Genomic DNA, 15,953 nt, shown 5'->3' with positions numbered 1-15,953 from the left:
GACCACGGTTATGTACCTTGCAGTCTATTGCTTCTCCAGTATCTATTTAGTTTTTCTGCTTATTTTCATGTTATTTTATTGTCTGTGCACAAAGAAATTGCTGTTGATACATGTTTACTATATATACTTTCTCTTCTGTGCTTGTGTTAAGGATCTGAGAGAGCAAACCACTTAAGAATATTTGTGATAGAAAGCACATTTGCTGACATGAAGCTTCTAATTCATTCATAACTTTCAAAGGTTTCTGCAGTTAGTCTGTAAATGATTCTGGCTTTCAGAAGGGCTTTCTATGAAATGGTTGCTTTTTACTTTGAAATAAAATGCATTGCAATATACCACTTACCAACCATATGCTTACACATCATGTCACAAAGCCCAGAGGAAGTATTCTTGTGCCAAGAGAAAATTAAGTGTTATTTTTTCCTTGATGTACAAATTCACAGGAACTTTCATATTAATGTTAGAAGTATTATTTCAGAAAAGTGGTAGTTAAGATGAATGCTGATAGATTATCGTCTGATCATCTTACATGTGTATGGTCCTTTTATTGTCATGTGCACTTCCTTTAGAATGTCTTTTTCCTCAGTGAATTTTGCATTCAGCTTTGATATACATTGTGAAGAAATACTTTCTTACTATTTATTATTTCTGAAACTGTCATCAATGTAATTTTTAACTTAGGTTTTCATTGAGGAGTTCGAGGAAATGCTTGCATATAGAAAAATATTGCAAAATATTAAAAGACTATATTGTGTATGTGTGACACATTACTTATCTGAAAGTAAGAAAGAATACATACACTTTAATTTTAAAAGGAGGGAAAATACTGATAGATCCGTATCAGAAGACTTATTTAGCAAATGAATGCACAAATGATCAAAGACTCAAAGCTCCTTACTTTCGATTATTTGTGACTACAACTTGCAGTTGAAAGGTTTTCTACACAGTGAAAATTCACGTCATTGTTTGCAAATGTGAATGAAATGGTTTTGGGTGTTTTATTTTTATTTTCTTTCTCAAACAGGCAGCAGCCCTTTGGACAGTCCCAGGAACTTCTCCCCAAATGCACCTGCTCATTTTTCCTTTGTTCCTGCCCGAAGGTAAGGCAGGAGCTATTCTCTTTGGATTGGCAAGCAAATAGCCTATATACTTTTATTTAGAAATGACTGATGGGTTAAAAGTTTTTTGATTGTGTTTTACTTTCTCTGATGCTTCCAGTTTTATCTTTTTCTTCTTGGTTTAGATCTTGGCAGTATCCAGAATATATTAGGTGCTTTTCAGACCTAGAAGAAGATAAAGTAAATTAATTAGTCAATACTGCCTAGGGAGGAGGCAGTGTTCTCCCAGAAGGATGACAAGTAATATGAGAAATAATTTAGTCATAATGACATTATGACATAATGACATTAAAACTAGTTATAATATCTCAGTTGTAGTCCTAGATGTTCTTCTCCCTGGATAACTGAGGTGTATTCGGAAGGTACTGATATTCTTTGCTATGTCTGCAGAAAGATGTAAATATACCTAAAACTAGGCTTGCACAACTGTGTTCATTCATTCACTGCCTTCTGACTGGTAGCAACTTTTTAGTTTTCTCTACTCTCTTGGACATTGGTGTCAAAAGTACATTATTGCTCTAATGAGGAAAATAACTGATAATTGAAATTGCAAGTCAACAAGAACCTCTAGAAGAGCGGCACTGAGAGATGTGGATTTGAAGCTATCATCTGTCCTGCAGCAAATGCCAGGCAAACGCTGGTCATGCTGTATATCAAACTGGTGGAAAGAAATCAGATACTATAGTGATGAATTTAGTGTAAGGAATAGGATAGAAAGAATAAAGATAGCTGGGAGAAGCAAACAAATGGTCTATTGAGTGTTGTATCCCAGCGGGTAAGCAAGAATGCTTAATCATACAGAAAGTTAAATTTTGTGGGGAAATAAAGAACAGGAAAAAAGAGAGATTCCCAAGCAGGGTTCAGGCATTGTAGTGGGGTTATTAGATTCAAGTGTGGGGAAGATATTTTGGATTGCTAAATACTGCCTTGGCTGAAAAAAACACCATGTATGTTAAAATGATCTGAGAATGGGGGTTGTATGTTCATCCTGAGAGGGACCTGGGGGTGTTGACTGACAGCCAGCTGAACAGGAGCCAGCAGTGTGCCCAGGGGGCCAAGAAGGCCAATGGCATCCTGGCTTGTGTCAGCAATAGCGTGGCCAGCAGGGACAGGGAAGGGATCTCACCCCTGTACTCGGCACTGGTGAGGCCGCCCCTCGATTTCTGTGTTCAGTTTTGGGCCCCTCACTACAAAAAGGACATTGAATGACTCGAGCGTGTCCAGAGAAGGGCAACGGAGCTGGTGCAGGGTCTGGAGCACAGGTCGTACGAGGAGCGGCTGAGGGAACTGGGGGGGTTTAGTGTGGAGAAGAGGAGGCTGAGGGGAGACCTCATCGCCCTCTACAGCTCCCTGAAAGGAAGCTGCAGAGAGCTGGGGATGAGCCTCTTTAGCCTAGTAGAAAGCGACAGGACAAGAGGTAATGGCCTCAAGTTGCACCAGGGAAGGTTTAGACTGGATATTAGGCAGCATTTCTTTCCAGAAGGGGTTGCTGGGCGTTGGAATGGGCTGCCCAGGGAGGTGGTGGAGTCCCCATCCCTGGAGGGGTTCAAGAGTCGGGTCGATTTAGAGCTTAAGGATATGCTGTAGGTGGGAACTGTGCTAGGCGAACAGTTGGACTAGATGATCTCCAGGGTCCTTTCCAACCTAGATGATTCTGTGAAGTAAGTTTTCTGAGAGTAACAGATTTAGCTTGAGGACTTGTTAGAAAAAGGATAGGTCTCAAAACTTCAAAGAAGAATAAAGGTACACCCTTTATCTGAATGGCAGGTAAATCTTGGAGCGTTTCTCCATTGAGGTAATTTGCTAGAAGAAATCATGTCCTTGAATACTCTTTGAAGTAGAATCTGGTCTTCAGGTCTTGTGTAAGAAAAAACTTTATAATAGCATGTGAAATGTGACAGACTGGATATGTATTTCCCTGCTGTTTCAGAGGGAAAAATTAGTGGCTTATACCTACTGGTAAAACAATACAAATGGACTCACAGCATTCCCCTTTATTTTTAAAGAGGTATCTGAGCCTGATCTGGGTGTATTCAATAAGTTCTGTTGAAATCAACTGAATTTTCACCCTTTTTCACAGTATCTGGAGTTCTAGACCCTGGAACACAGGTGGAAAGTTGCAGCTGAAACCACTGTCAAAACAACATAATTTTTCAACATCATGTTGCAACTTGATGTTTCAGTATCATTGCCTTCTAAAATTTCAAACAGCAAATAAATGTTTTAATAATAAAACTCTGAAGAGTGCCCTGCATACTTTTTCTACTTTTAAAATCTAATTTTTAAAGAAATAGATCAATAAAGTTTAAGTCTGTCCTATTGAATACTGTGGTTCATTTTACAGTATGCATGTTGCTCTCTATACTTTTTCTGTCATTGAAAAGAACACTTAAGCATAGCTTGTTTTAGAAACTTGTTTCTATTTTCTACTTGCATTGCACCCTGAATAGCTATGCCAGCAGTACCGATACATATTTATTGCATTATCACATGGTGGTATCGGAATAACTTCTGTATGATGGTATTAAGTAATTGCGAGTGTGATGCTCTTGTTACCCCAGACAAATGGATATTTTGCTGTATCCTTTTGATTGGTGGTGTGTGGGTCTTAAGAGATGGTTCTTACCCGATTTCCTTCCATTGCCATCACAGAAATGATTGGTTGCTGATTTTCTGCCTTTTATATTTGGTGTAATTTCTTCATTTATTATCCTCTGGACATCGTTTCTGATTTCCAATCTTTCATTATAGCCCTGCAATGAATTGAGTTTGTAAAACCAGTTTCACTACAATATGCTGCAAGATTGTGCTTAGTTTGACTAGTGATTAATCACTATTCCTTGATAGACACCCTTTCAGTAGCTGTGTCATACCACAAAGTTAGCATGTTGAAGAATCCTCGTGTTTGGATAAGGAAATGTATGGTTAATCACTAAAAGAGATCTTAGTGGCATACCAGTATCAGAAGATGAGTTTTTTGTCAGAAATCACATGTGCATCTTTTACTTCTCCTTCTCTCATTATCACTGTACAATTTCTTCCATACAGCCACGGACACAGAGCAGACAGGTAATGTGTATTGTATTGCTGCTGTTTGTGTGTGTATGAGCTATGCTTCTGTGCAGCTGAGCCTATGTCCCTAACAAGTTCATGCTGTAGTAACCCCATTTAGGCATTCAGCTTCTATTCTTTGGTAATCAAAACAGGAAATCTTTGCATTTTGGCTTAAAATGATAAAGAGGTAGTTCTCTGGAGAAGATGTGTTGTTCTTACAGCGCATGTTCTTATATCTTCTTGTTTTGAAATTTATCTACTGTTCATTAAATAACATTTAGCTGCCATAAAAATACCTCCTTGATTAACTAATTAAAATGTCACTTTAAAGGCAGAATTTGTTGCTTGCATGTTTTTATTGTGCTAGCAAAGGGTCTATAATAAATAAAAGACCTAAAAATTTCTAAGTATCTTTTCCTGAAGCAATATTGCATGAGGTGTCTCTAAAAATATGCTTGTTTTCAGAGTTACTCCAGTGTTTTGTTATGTTTTGCATAAATGAAGGAGAAATTTTCTTTTAAAGTCCTTTTCCCATTGTCTTTGATTTTGAAGATTTCTACTCTTGTCCCACTTCTTTTTGCTAGACTAGAGCTGATGTGTGTTGTCCTGACTGCTTAGTACATTGCTTGCCTAGATTGCATCAGCAGAAAATAGCCCAAGCATGAAGAGGTATCCTGTAGTTTTCTAACTGAGAAAGATTTTTAACTCTGTCAAAATTAAAATTCTGAAGTAATTTCAATACACAACTTAGGCGACTCTGTAAAAAAGGGATGAGGCTTTTCTTTTGCAAAAAATGAGTGACTTGTACATTCCTATCTACTGTTTGGGAAGTCAGGAACATACTGTCTTGCCTTGGAACTGTGGGTCCAAACTGAGGTTAAATCATTGACCTAAATATTTCCCCAGTAACCTGGTTATTACAAGAAGCTGAATAAAGATCATTGAAGTTTGGTGTTCAGCCACCGACCACATCATACAGCAACTTTGTAACGCTGATATTTGTTGGGTTTCAGGGTTAAGAAAAGAATTTAATTTCTCTTGGAATTTTTTGAGATTGTTCTTTTACGTGCAATTGCCTTGCCAAAGAAAACATCACCTGTGGCTAAATGGGGTTTAGCTATAACATACGCATGCAATAGAAATCTGCATTAAAGCTTGATTATTTTTTTTTCAATGCATGAAGCATGAGTCTTTTTGAAAGCTCTCTTGATATAAAATTTCGGTGATGTAGAACAGTGAGTTTATTTCTCTCTCATTCTAAAATAGATGGCAAAGAGTGGTATGTATCAGTGCCTGAAAATAAAAGGCACTAGATCTGGGGAAAAAAAAAAGGCATTTATGTCTAGGTATGCACTGAACTTTTTTCTGAAGATGAGGCTTCTTGGGTGTGGATAGTGAGATAGGAAATATTATTGAAAAGATGGTAACAATTGAGTTTTTTATAATCACTAAGGACTATTTCAGACCTGTATAAAACATCCTATTTTATAATGCACTTGCATGAATGTATGTGTATCCAAGCCTCCGCAAATCTTTCTGAAGTAAGTTAGAATTGTGAACTGTTCTAATTCAGCTTCACTTTATGACCAGTTACTGGTACTCTGCTGTAATAAAATAAACAAATGGAGACTGATGTGAGGAAGAGACATTTTTAACATCCATCCCAACACACAAGACAGGTTATAAGACACAAAGTGCATGTGAGACTGAAATGAAATCAGAGGCAGAAAAAGTGCCAAGACTGAACTGAATAGAGTTCATTTTCAGTCCTCACTGAGGCGGGTTTTGAGGGGAGAAGAGGGTTTCAAGGAGGGCAATACTGATTCTTCTCAAAGCAGTCGTATAGCTCCTCAGTTCCTCAGTTTTGATGTTGGTAAAATAAGACCTTTCCTGCAGTATCTCCAGGATGTTTTGGCTGTTTTCCGAGGGTCATGTTTCTTTGGCTAAGATAGAGAAATAACTACTAATATTATATTGACTGGAGGAGAAAGAGAGACCCTAGGTGGAATTTCTGTGGTTTCTCTCTCCTCTGTATTTTGAGATGACCTCTTGGCTCTGTTCAGATCTGCTGTGGTGGGTTTAATTCACCAGCTGTGTCGGGCAATGTGCTAGGCAGAATCCTTTCTGACTAGGTGAATAGATGCATCCACTCGTAGTTGATTCTTGATCTAAGATGATTTTTTTTCCTCAATCTGAAACTTTATTTGGAAGACAAGGAACTGCATCAGTACTAATCTGAGGCATGACTGTCTTTTTCAGAGAAGTTTGAAATGAGCTGATTTTGTCTGCTTTAGAAACTCCGATTTTTGCAGAACTGGTAATATTTACAAAGCATCTACTTCATGCAGGAATCTGATGCCCATTTACTTCATCTCTTTCAAGGTCACTTACTTCTGCTTTTAAAACTTACTCTAGCTGCTTTTTCACAAAGGTTACGGTAAATAGGATACCTAATTTATCTGAATAACTTGAGTTTTTAGTAAAAATGTGAAGTTAAGAGATTTTAGAGAGGAAAATGCTTATTTCCCCCAAGTATTAGCCACAACATATTCCTGACAGTAACTTCCCTTGCTTCTTTTCCCCAGAACGGATGGACGCCGCTGGTCCTTGGCCTCCCTTCCTTCATCTGGATATGGAACAAACACTCCCAGTTCAACAGTTTCAGTAAGTGGTGCAGACTTTTCCAAGCAATTCAGTTTGTACAAATACACCCTAACAAATCAGCTTCTGAGTCTTTACTAAAATATCTGATATTTCTTCATTGTTTTGCTAACATTATTTAATATACTAATTATTTTTAAAATTATTTTAATTATTTGTTCTGCTGCTTTTTCCTCCATTTCCTGGCTCCTATCATCTTGCACTTTGCCTTTAGCATTGGTGAAATCCCAGTGCAGCACTTGGCTCGACTGATCGGTTGAGAGGCACAATGTGTCAGAAGTGGCAGGAGTCTAAGAGATAGTGCATAATTACTAGCCAGCTCTTAGCTTTTTTATCACTGGGAAATTCTTGTCTGCTTTCAAGATCTCAGTATGGAAACCTCTGCTATCAGGCTAGCAGAAAGAAAAACTGATAATCCATACCTGTTACTCAACTCCAATAATCTGAACCTCCTATTATAATAAAGCTTTTCAGTTCTTACACGTCATTAGATGGGCTGGCTGCAGTTTGCTTGAGTTCTGTACTTTAAAGAGGCTAGTATGTCATTACATACCAGTAAGGTAGCAGCACCTTGTTAACCCTTATAACTCTCAGATATTTCATACAATGAATCTTTTTCTTTAGTTTATGTAAACTAGATGTTGTGGTTATCCACATAACAACCTTGCAAAACCAAGCACAGAAGAATTAGAAATGTTAAGACCACCTAATATAACACTTTTGTTTGTGTGTTATGGTTTCTTCAACTGTCGTTACATATCACTGCCTCTTTCTGTAATACTTCTACTGATCATTTTGTTTAATATGTACTATTTATAGTATGTTCCTAATAATTGTAATACCTGCATTAATTAGGACTCAATACTCCACGTTATGCAAATCTTACAATGAATGCAGTATCATTGTTTTCCTTGTGAGCTCTTCGGTTAATCCATAAACTTTCTAGTGCCTCTCAGACACAAATTTGTCATCACAATTCCTTAGGAGGTGAGTGTTAAATTCAGTCTATGTAGCAAGAGAAGAAATTGGAGTCAAAAGTTGTCTTCTAATATAAATTGATATGATTAAAATTTGAGTTTACAATGTTAACATCTCTATAGTGTCATATGTTCAGACACATTCCCGCACATTCTAGTTTGCACAACTTCCACAATTTCTTATATTTTGACCTTCGAGACAGTTGGTTTTGTTTTGAGGTTTTTTTGTCTCCTTAGAAAGCAGGTGACTTGATTTCAGTCTCCTGTGGGAGAAGTCTCTGTGTGTATATGTACAGAGATATGGGCAGGAGCACAGAAAAATGTGGGAGAAGATTTCATTATCAGCATGAAAAGGTTGCCTCTGGATTCACTGCCATGCAGTATTATATATATTCAAGCACCTGGGAGCAGTAGTTAAAACTGCAGGGTCTCTGCTTTCGCCTTTATAGTCTTAGGTTAAATCTTTATGGGCATAATCAATGGCTAAGTCCTCTTCTGGGTCCAAGCTATGAGAGCATGGAGCAAGTACAGTTAATTTCTATATGGATGATATCCAAATAGTTTGATCATTGGTAGTCACTGTGAGAGCTTCCAGGATGCCTGTGATGACACCTTTGGAGACCAAGTTGCCTACAGTGTGTAAGTCCTTCTTACCTGCAGGTGTGATCAGTAGTTTGTCAAGAGTTTATAGTTTGACCAGCCTTTGGGTAGATGTCCATGGAAAAAGCAAAACTAACAAAAAAAATTATCTGTGGGAAGTATGAGTCCTTGCTTTGAAATAGGGACATTAAAGCTACTTTTGGGAAGTTCTCAGCTTTCTGATAGGGAAAAGAAAGCATATTTGTCTCTTGTCAAGTTCCCAGAAATAGCTAGATCATTTTGATTGATGTTTAAAAAAACCCACAAACCAACAAACCACACAACAAATCTGAGATAAACATGTCACATAGGAAGCATCCATTCAAATTGTTTAAGTATTATAAGCAACAGAAAACAGGGTGGTGTAATGAGAAGCATGAAGTGATAGTCATATGTGGATCTGAATTCACCTTCCTGCAGGAAATGGATTAAAACCTGTAATTCTTACACTTTTTTTTTGTAAATGGCTGAGTCTGTCATCTCTTGTCCTTTTTACTGGTTCAGTGTTACAAGCTCAGAAAGACATTGAAAGGGGCTGTTTAATAAGTAGTGATGCAATTCTTGGAGTTATTAAACTTAGTATTACATTTCTAAGCCAATCCTATTTACTACTTGTCTATGACAATACTATTATAGTATTTCATAGATTAGAATTAATTTGAATTGATCTGAATAACACCTCTGACATTGATAAGCAGTATTATTCCTGCATAGACTTTAAAACTGAACTAAGAACTAGTCAAGGGGCTTGTCAAAAGGGCACAATGAATTAATGCCGTAGAAGTGAATTTAACAGAATTTTGGGCTTCCTTTTGGTGTGATCAGTCCTCAAGATTATCTTTCTTTTTCAAGCAAGATAGAAGGAAGCTGGTAGACCTTCTTTCTCATGTACGTATCATTAGGAAATTAAATATCAAGAAGAGCATCAGTTCTGTGTTCTGCTGGCCTGAGTTTCTCTATGGTCATAGATCAGCTGCTCTACCAACCAATCAACTGAAGAAACCAAGACATTTGTCTGGTCTAAAATCAGTGGAAACCTGTAGATTCCGCTTCATTTTTTTGCTTCCAAATGAGGAATGATGCTTCTAAAAAATACACATTTACCCTTTTCATACAAATCATGAAGACCAGATATGTATCATCAGGCCAACAAAAAGCTGGAGAAGACCTTCTTTCATGTTAGGCGGATATAGAACAGTCAGTTAAATGATCCAATATACAACTATGTTTAAACATCTAATCTCCTATTCATTTTCTAGATGCAAAGTTAATATACAAGCTACTGTAGAATTAGCTTGAATTTTTTTACTGCAGAATAGTTGGCTAATTCTGCATCTGTAATTAAGACACCAGGGGGATGTTTATATTAGTCTACTGCAGATATTGAATACAGTGATGTGATTACTTAAAAATCAATACTTCACAAGTGTTTCACTTTGCTTTCATGCTTTTTCATTGAAAGGTTGTATGCCTTAAGACTGCTAGAGAAGCCCTTGGCAGAGGAAAGTCCATTTCTCATCATGGTCTTTATCTTCAGGGGTCGCTTTAATTATTCTCTGGAATTATAAACTTTGTAATCTCATTACTGTGGAGGAGAGAAAGTGGAGGGAGGATTTTGTTGGGTCATCCATGAGTTGACTAGCACTGCTTCCCCAGTGATTTTGCTTTTGGGTTTTTATGCTTTTTCTAGACTTAACAGTTTTGATTATTTTTTTTCCTAATTCTAGTAACTAGTAACTATGTGCTAACCTTCCTTAATGTGGTAGTTCTGGTTCAGTTTTGTTTTGAATAAGACAGGTATTTGTAATGCCACTACTTGAATACCTGCTCATACAGGTTTGTAAGACGGTGTCTTTAGTACCTCTGCTCTACTGCAGGATTCATGTTGTTCATCATGGATGGGATGTCAGCGGACACATACCTTTTCTTTGAAAAGCGTTGCTGTTTTTTCATAGGCAGGTACTTCTTCCTGCTCCTTGTGTAAGACACAAAGACAGACATCAAAGCAAGCTTTGGAAGTCAAACAGACCTTGCATAATTCTGTACCACAGGGAGAGAATCTTTCCTCTATTTGGCATAAGCAGTGTGCACAGCAAAATAGCTGTGGGCTATCAAATACCCAGACCCTCTGTCTTGGCTTCAGTGTGGATTAGACCAGTGTAAACTGATATGCCATCTGAATAATCATCGTTGTGTGGACACTGTGCTGGAGATGACTTCCCAACATGACCTCTGCACCTAGACCTGCCTGAAGGAAAACATTGGAGGTAGTGGCTTCCAGTTCCAGCCATGCTTGGGGAGTTCGTGCATGTGCCACGGCTCTCCAGGGGGTTCTTCTCTGTAAATACCTCTATGCAGTGCAGGGGGAGTAGATCTGGGGTCTGAAGCCAATTATATTTTTATCAAAGAAAATTATCTTTAGGTTTATAAGTTCTCACATTCAGATCTCCATCTCAGTCTTGTCTAGAATTCTCTAGATAAGACTGTGTTAAGATCTGCAACGGTCTGCTTAGTTTTAGTTCAGTTCAAGTAGCTGTTAGCTCCTAGACAAATTTGGATGCACCTGTTTTTAGGCTTCAGAATATTTTCTCTTTGCTATCAACATTACAAACATGTAGGAGTCAGTGAAAAGCCTTGTCAGCATTTGGCTTTCATTGCTTGGCTATAATTCTTAGCTTTCTTTTCAAAAAACCGTCAACAGCAAATAAGTCTAGAAAAGCATGCTAGGTGAGTTAAAGCTTTGGTCATGCATGTTATGTGTATACCATACTTCTGGTACTAGGATGCGGTGCTTTCCAATTTGAGTGAGGGTCATTGTAGCAAAAGATAAAGTTTTTCCACTGGAACAGTGCACATAATTAATCAGATCAGTAAGGAGCCTTAGAACTTAGATTAGGATGATGTTTTTAATAAGGCCCACTGGTGTTATTCAGATTATTCAGCCCATTCCCACTGCCTGTGTTTTTTAAAGAGGATTTTTAATTTGTCCTTACATAATATATTTTCTTACTTTTGTATAATGAAAGGGGCATTGAAAAATCACAGAAGAAAAAAATGTGTTCTTTTGTTGACCTACAGATTTTTTCCCCTGGAACATCCAACACTTGAAGTTATTAACACCACAAATACTTATTTTAATCTCAGGTTTCTTGAGGTTGAAGAATTACAACAGTTTCACGTCTATCAATATCACAGGATATGTGTTGTATAAATGCATCAGCTTATTTAAAGATGAATAAGCTGTTTATAACAAGAAACTGTTGATCTTACAACTCTGTAAAGTCAGCTACTTTCATTCTCTTATTGCTTGCTTGGTTAGAGAGGAAGCCTGATGGGTAAAGGAAGGGGACAAATGAAATCCTGACCATTTACAGTAACAATTTCCAATGAGAGCCAATAACCAGCAAAAACTCTCACGCCTACACAGCTCCATAGCATTCTGCATGCTAGTGAACTTCTGAGCTGACAGCATGAGGGAAAAGGAAAGAAAGTTGCTCACCACTCCAGGAACCTCCTTGTTCTTTCCAGAGTAGCACTGGTGCTCATGTACCTTCCTTTCGTCTCCTGGTAGTAAATTACTTGCATGATCAGATGTAATGGTTTCAGAATGGGATGCAATGGTTCCCTAGCCTTCTCCCAAAGTTTTCCTGATCTCACCAGCTCTATCATTGTATGTAAGGGTTGGCTTAGCTTAATGAGAACAGTAAAAAGAGGCACCTGGTCTGATAAGTAGCTTTCTTTTCCTCTGGAGTGTGCAGTGTCTGGCAGAATCCGTTCCTCTTCCATTCATTAGCTGACCCCTATGCATGCGTTTAGTGCATTTCTTTTCTGTATTTTTTTCTGTACTCAGTCATCATGCTCATCTCAGGAGAAGCTGCACCAGCTGCCCTTTCAGCCCACGGCAGATGAACTTCATTTCCTGACAAAGCATTTCAGTACTGAGAGCATCACTGATGAGGAAGGGCGTCATTCTCCAGCCTTGAGGCCTCGATCTCGCAGTCTCAGGTGAGCTTCATGTTGTCTGTTGAATTTTTAATATGTTAGACACTTGTATTGAAATTTCTGTGTGTGCTTTCAGATCTAAGGATAGCGTTATGTAGTTTTTTACATGTTTATGAAATTACTGTAATCAAAGTTTAACCTACCTCACCTAATTAGAAAGGATTTTATTCTTTTTACATTTGATGCAGAGGTTTTGGGTTGAAAAATGGTTAGCACAGTCTGCTTTTGTATCTTCACAATGCCTCTATGAAAACATGATCCACAAGCATCTCAGACTAAATCTATAGGATGTAGATTTCCTTTAGTGAAGTTTTCGTCTCACAGTTTTGTTGCATTAATATAAAGAAGTGGTTACAGTCACTGTTAATAACTTTTCCAGCAGTGCTTCTGAAGGAGTATGAAAACTAGAGTAGATGAAGTCAAAACCTTAAGTGGAATTGTACCCAAGAGCAATTTTGTAATAGTGCTGAAAACATTTCTCCTTCATTAGCAGTTGAATAATTTTTACTGTTGCTTCAGCGAACTCGTTGTTCAAAGGTAGCTATCCATGGATTATTTCCTTGTGCGGTTGATTTTTCCACACTTAAAACCAGAAGCAACTAGAACTTCATCCTTCACAGAATTACAGAATGACTGAGGTTGGAAAGGACCTCTGGAGTTTAACTTGTCCAAACCCCTGCTCAAGCAGATTGTCCAGACGGCTTTTGAATATCTCCAGGGATGGAGATTCCACAAAATCTCTGGGTAATCTTTCTTGAAGGTCTCCAACAATTACATGGAATAAATCCACAAACATTTTGTGTCATGGTAAAAGCCTTAAGTTTTGCTGTGCATTTAGTACTGGACCAAGCGAGTGAAAGTCTAGAGATGTGTACCTCTAGATGCAGCATCTTGTGAAAGAAAAAGGATTTTTACAAGCAGGGAACAAGGAGGTGAAGTCTCCCTTCTGCTTCTCATCTGAGGGTGTAAGAGGTGGATATCACCTTGAAATTAATGGACGAGATTCAGAATCTCTGCCATCTGGAAATACTGAATCAGTGTGCCCAGCTCAGGACCTAGGCCGGGGTTTGTAATAGAAGGAAGTGAAATAGGTCAAGATAACAAAAAAAGCCATGGTGAGTATCATGTCACGGCAGAGCTGACCTTTCATGATTATTTGTAATTATTTGTGTGTTCTAAACTTCAGTGCAGGCTGCACAGTAATTGCATATGGATCTACTAAGTGTAGTTACACAGTAATCTACAGGAGCAGGTAAGTGCTATGGGTAGTAGCACACTCAGCCTGTGATCACTGCAAATTGCCATGTAGTGTAAGACTAGTTACGTGATTTGTACTAAGTCTCTTTGAACAATAATCCTACTTCAGTCCTCTTGCCATCGCTGTTAATGCTGACTATTGCTGAGTAGTGTAACTAGTAGTACTAATTCTTTATAGATAAGACAGCTACTGTAGGTAGACAACACTTCACTAAAGTAATTATTGTCCTTTCTAACACAGACACATTACTGTTGGCATAATGAAGTATAGGATACTCTTGCTAATGCAAGAATGATATAAACAATGAAATGAAGAGCCCAATTTTATTTTTTCCTTGTTAATATGGATTGTCAGCTTGCTGAGCATTTTACCTCTGTGAGCCAATTTAAGAGTTATCATACAGTAGGTTTATAGTTTGACGAGACTACATTAATTCAGTGTGTCACATAACTATGTGATTAATCTTCTTCCTCTCCTGAATGCTTTCTCTAGTGTGCTCTCATTTTCAGTGAGATAATGGCCAGCCTTATAGGTATTCCAAAGATTAGAATTAAATAATTTTATTCTTTAAACTTACTGTGCCTGATTTGTTTTTAATTTTGCTTATTGTTAGTACTGTGAGGCCGTGTGACTCTAAAGCACCCTTGCCACTACTGTCCCTTGCACCGCAAAGAAAAATTGATGTGTCAATCCAGCCAACTGGAGAAATGTTTGCAGGAGTAAACACCTTCTTTGACAGAGTAGTGTGTCCTTGTAAACAAAGTACTGAAATACATGAAGACCAGACCTTATTCACTGCACAGTTTGCTTACTTATTTGGCCACATGATAGAGTTAGCTCACTTGGTGAGAGGATATTTTTGCTTACTTAAAAAATGAAAAAATAAAATCTGAGCAGTTAATGTGTTGAAAATCAATCAGGAATTTTCTAAAAAAGTAATGTTTTCATAAGTATTTAATGGTCTTGTTTGATCAGTTTTAATGAAAAGCAGATGAAAAAAATACATCAGACGTTTTCCTTAATTGGCCATGTCACAGCTTTGTAATTTAAAAGATGGTCTGATATTTATGACTAATTGTTAACATGTATTCATTTTTCATCCTTTATGACTGCAGCTCTACATCTCTCTTTATGAGACAGAAGCTGGTATTTTGAGATGTCACTGTCAAATGCTGGGACTGTTTTTTTTTTGAGGGTCTCTGTAAGACATGGTTGGTTTATTTTTTTTAGAAGTATCAGATCATCCTTTTCTGCTCCCAGACAGAGTATTGCCTAGATGTAACTCTTGGAGCAATCTACTTCTTGGACTAGAAATTTGTCATGTTCTTGTACCGAGCTATAAATGTTCTGTTCACACAGAGCAGTCTTAATGATCAAACTGGATGAAAGAACTAACAAAGCATACAGTCGTGGAGAGTAGCACGTTGGCTGATGTACACTGACAAGTTGGTAGCACGTCTGTTGCTTGAAGTGTTCCGCCAGTGTAGCTTGAAGATACTAATCATTCCTTATTTGCAATCACCCAAATTCCTACACCAAAGAAATGGCATTGCTTCTTTCCCAGCTTCTTTCCTGTGGAGGGTGAAGGAGGTAGCCTGAGACCAGTGCTGGAATCCAAAAGTGATGTGCTTATAAAGCTGCTTGCTAAAGCCAGGAAACTGCGCTCTCATCCATCTCCAGTAGATCCAGTACTGACATACTAAATGAAGGAACATATTTCCTTGTGTCCCACCTGGTTTTGTGCTTACTATATGTCTTCAGTAGAAGAGAATATTTATTACCTGCAGAAGTAGTTCCTAAATATAATCTCTCCAGTTTTCTTCGGTAATAAAGTCTTCAAATCCTTCAAGTTATTGGCCAACAGAGAGATTCCCAGGCTACATGCACTTTGTTGAGAACAGTCCTGGGCTTTACCTGAAGAAGATCTTTTCTCCCAGGAGTAAAATGCATTAAGAATGTGAATTCTTGCACTAAACTTGGCATCATTACTCTTTTTAAGTTAGAGAGATGGTGCCCTCCATCTCTTCCCAGTTTTGTTTACTTGTCATCTTTTACTGGTTGCTAACACATGGGAATGTATGGAGAATGTCAGAGATAAAAGTAGAGTTAACTAGCAACAACTTCTTCAGGAGCTGCCCCTGTGCAGTCACTCAGCCCACCAGTCTGCCCACTTTTCTTGATCTCTTTTTATATTTCAGGATAATGTTGTTTAGGGAAAAAGATTTGAAGATTGTAACAGTGAAT

At 37.9% G+C, this 15,953-nt stretch overlaps 1 protein-coding gene across 4 annotated transcripts in view; it reads left to right on the top strand.

Annotated features, from left to right (window-relative positions):
- Positions 1–15,953, top strand: part of MAST2 (microtubule associated serine/threonine kinase 2) — a 199,648-nt gene that overhangs the window by 134,610 nt on the left and 49,085 nt on the right. For 3 of the 4 annotated variants that reach the window (XM_074906295.1, XM_074906298.1, XM_074906297.1), the window contains 4 exons: positions 1,025–1,100; positions 4,167–4,187; positions 6,758–6,836; positions 12,300–12,454. In XM_074906295.1, the coding sequence (XP_074762396.1) occupies positions 1,025–1,100; positions 4,167–4,187; positions 6,758–6,836; positions 12,300–12,454 (331 nt within the window). The remainder of the gene's footprint in view (positions 1–1,024; positions 1,101–4,166; positions 4,188–6,757; positions 6,837–12,299; positions 12,455–15,953) is intronic. The other variant, XM_074906296.1, reaches the window with a different exon arrangement.

The sequence above is a fragment of the Athene noctua genome, chromosome 5, assembly GCF_965140245.1.
Source record: "Athene noctua chromosome 5, bAthNoc1.hap1.1, whole genome shotgun sequence".
NCBI classification, from domain to species: Eukaryota; Metazoa; Chordata; class Aves; order Strigiformes; family Strigidae; genus Athene; species Athene noctua.
Note: the sequence above shows the minus strand (reverse complement) of the source record. Positions and strands in the feature narration are given on the sequence as shown.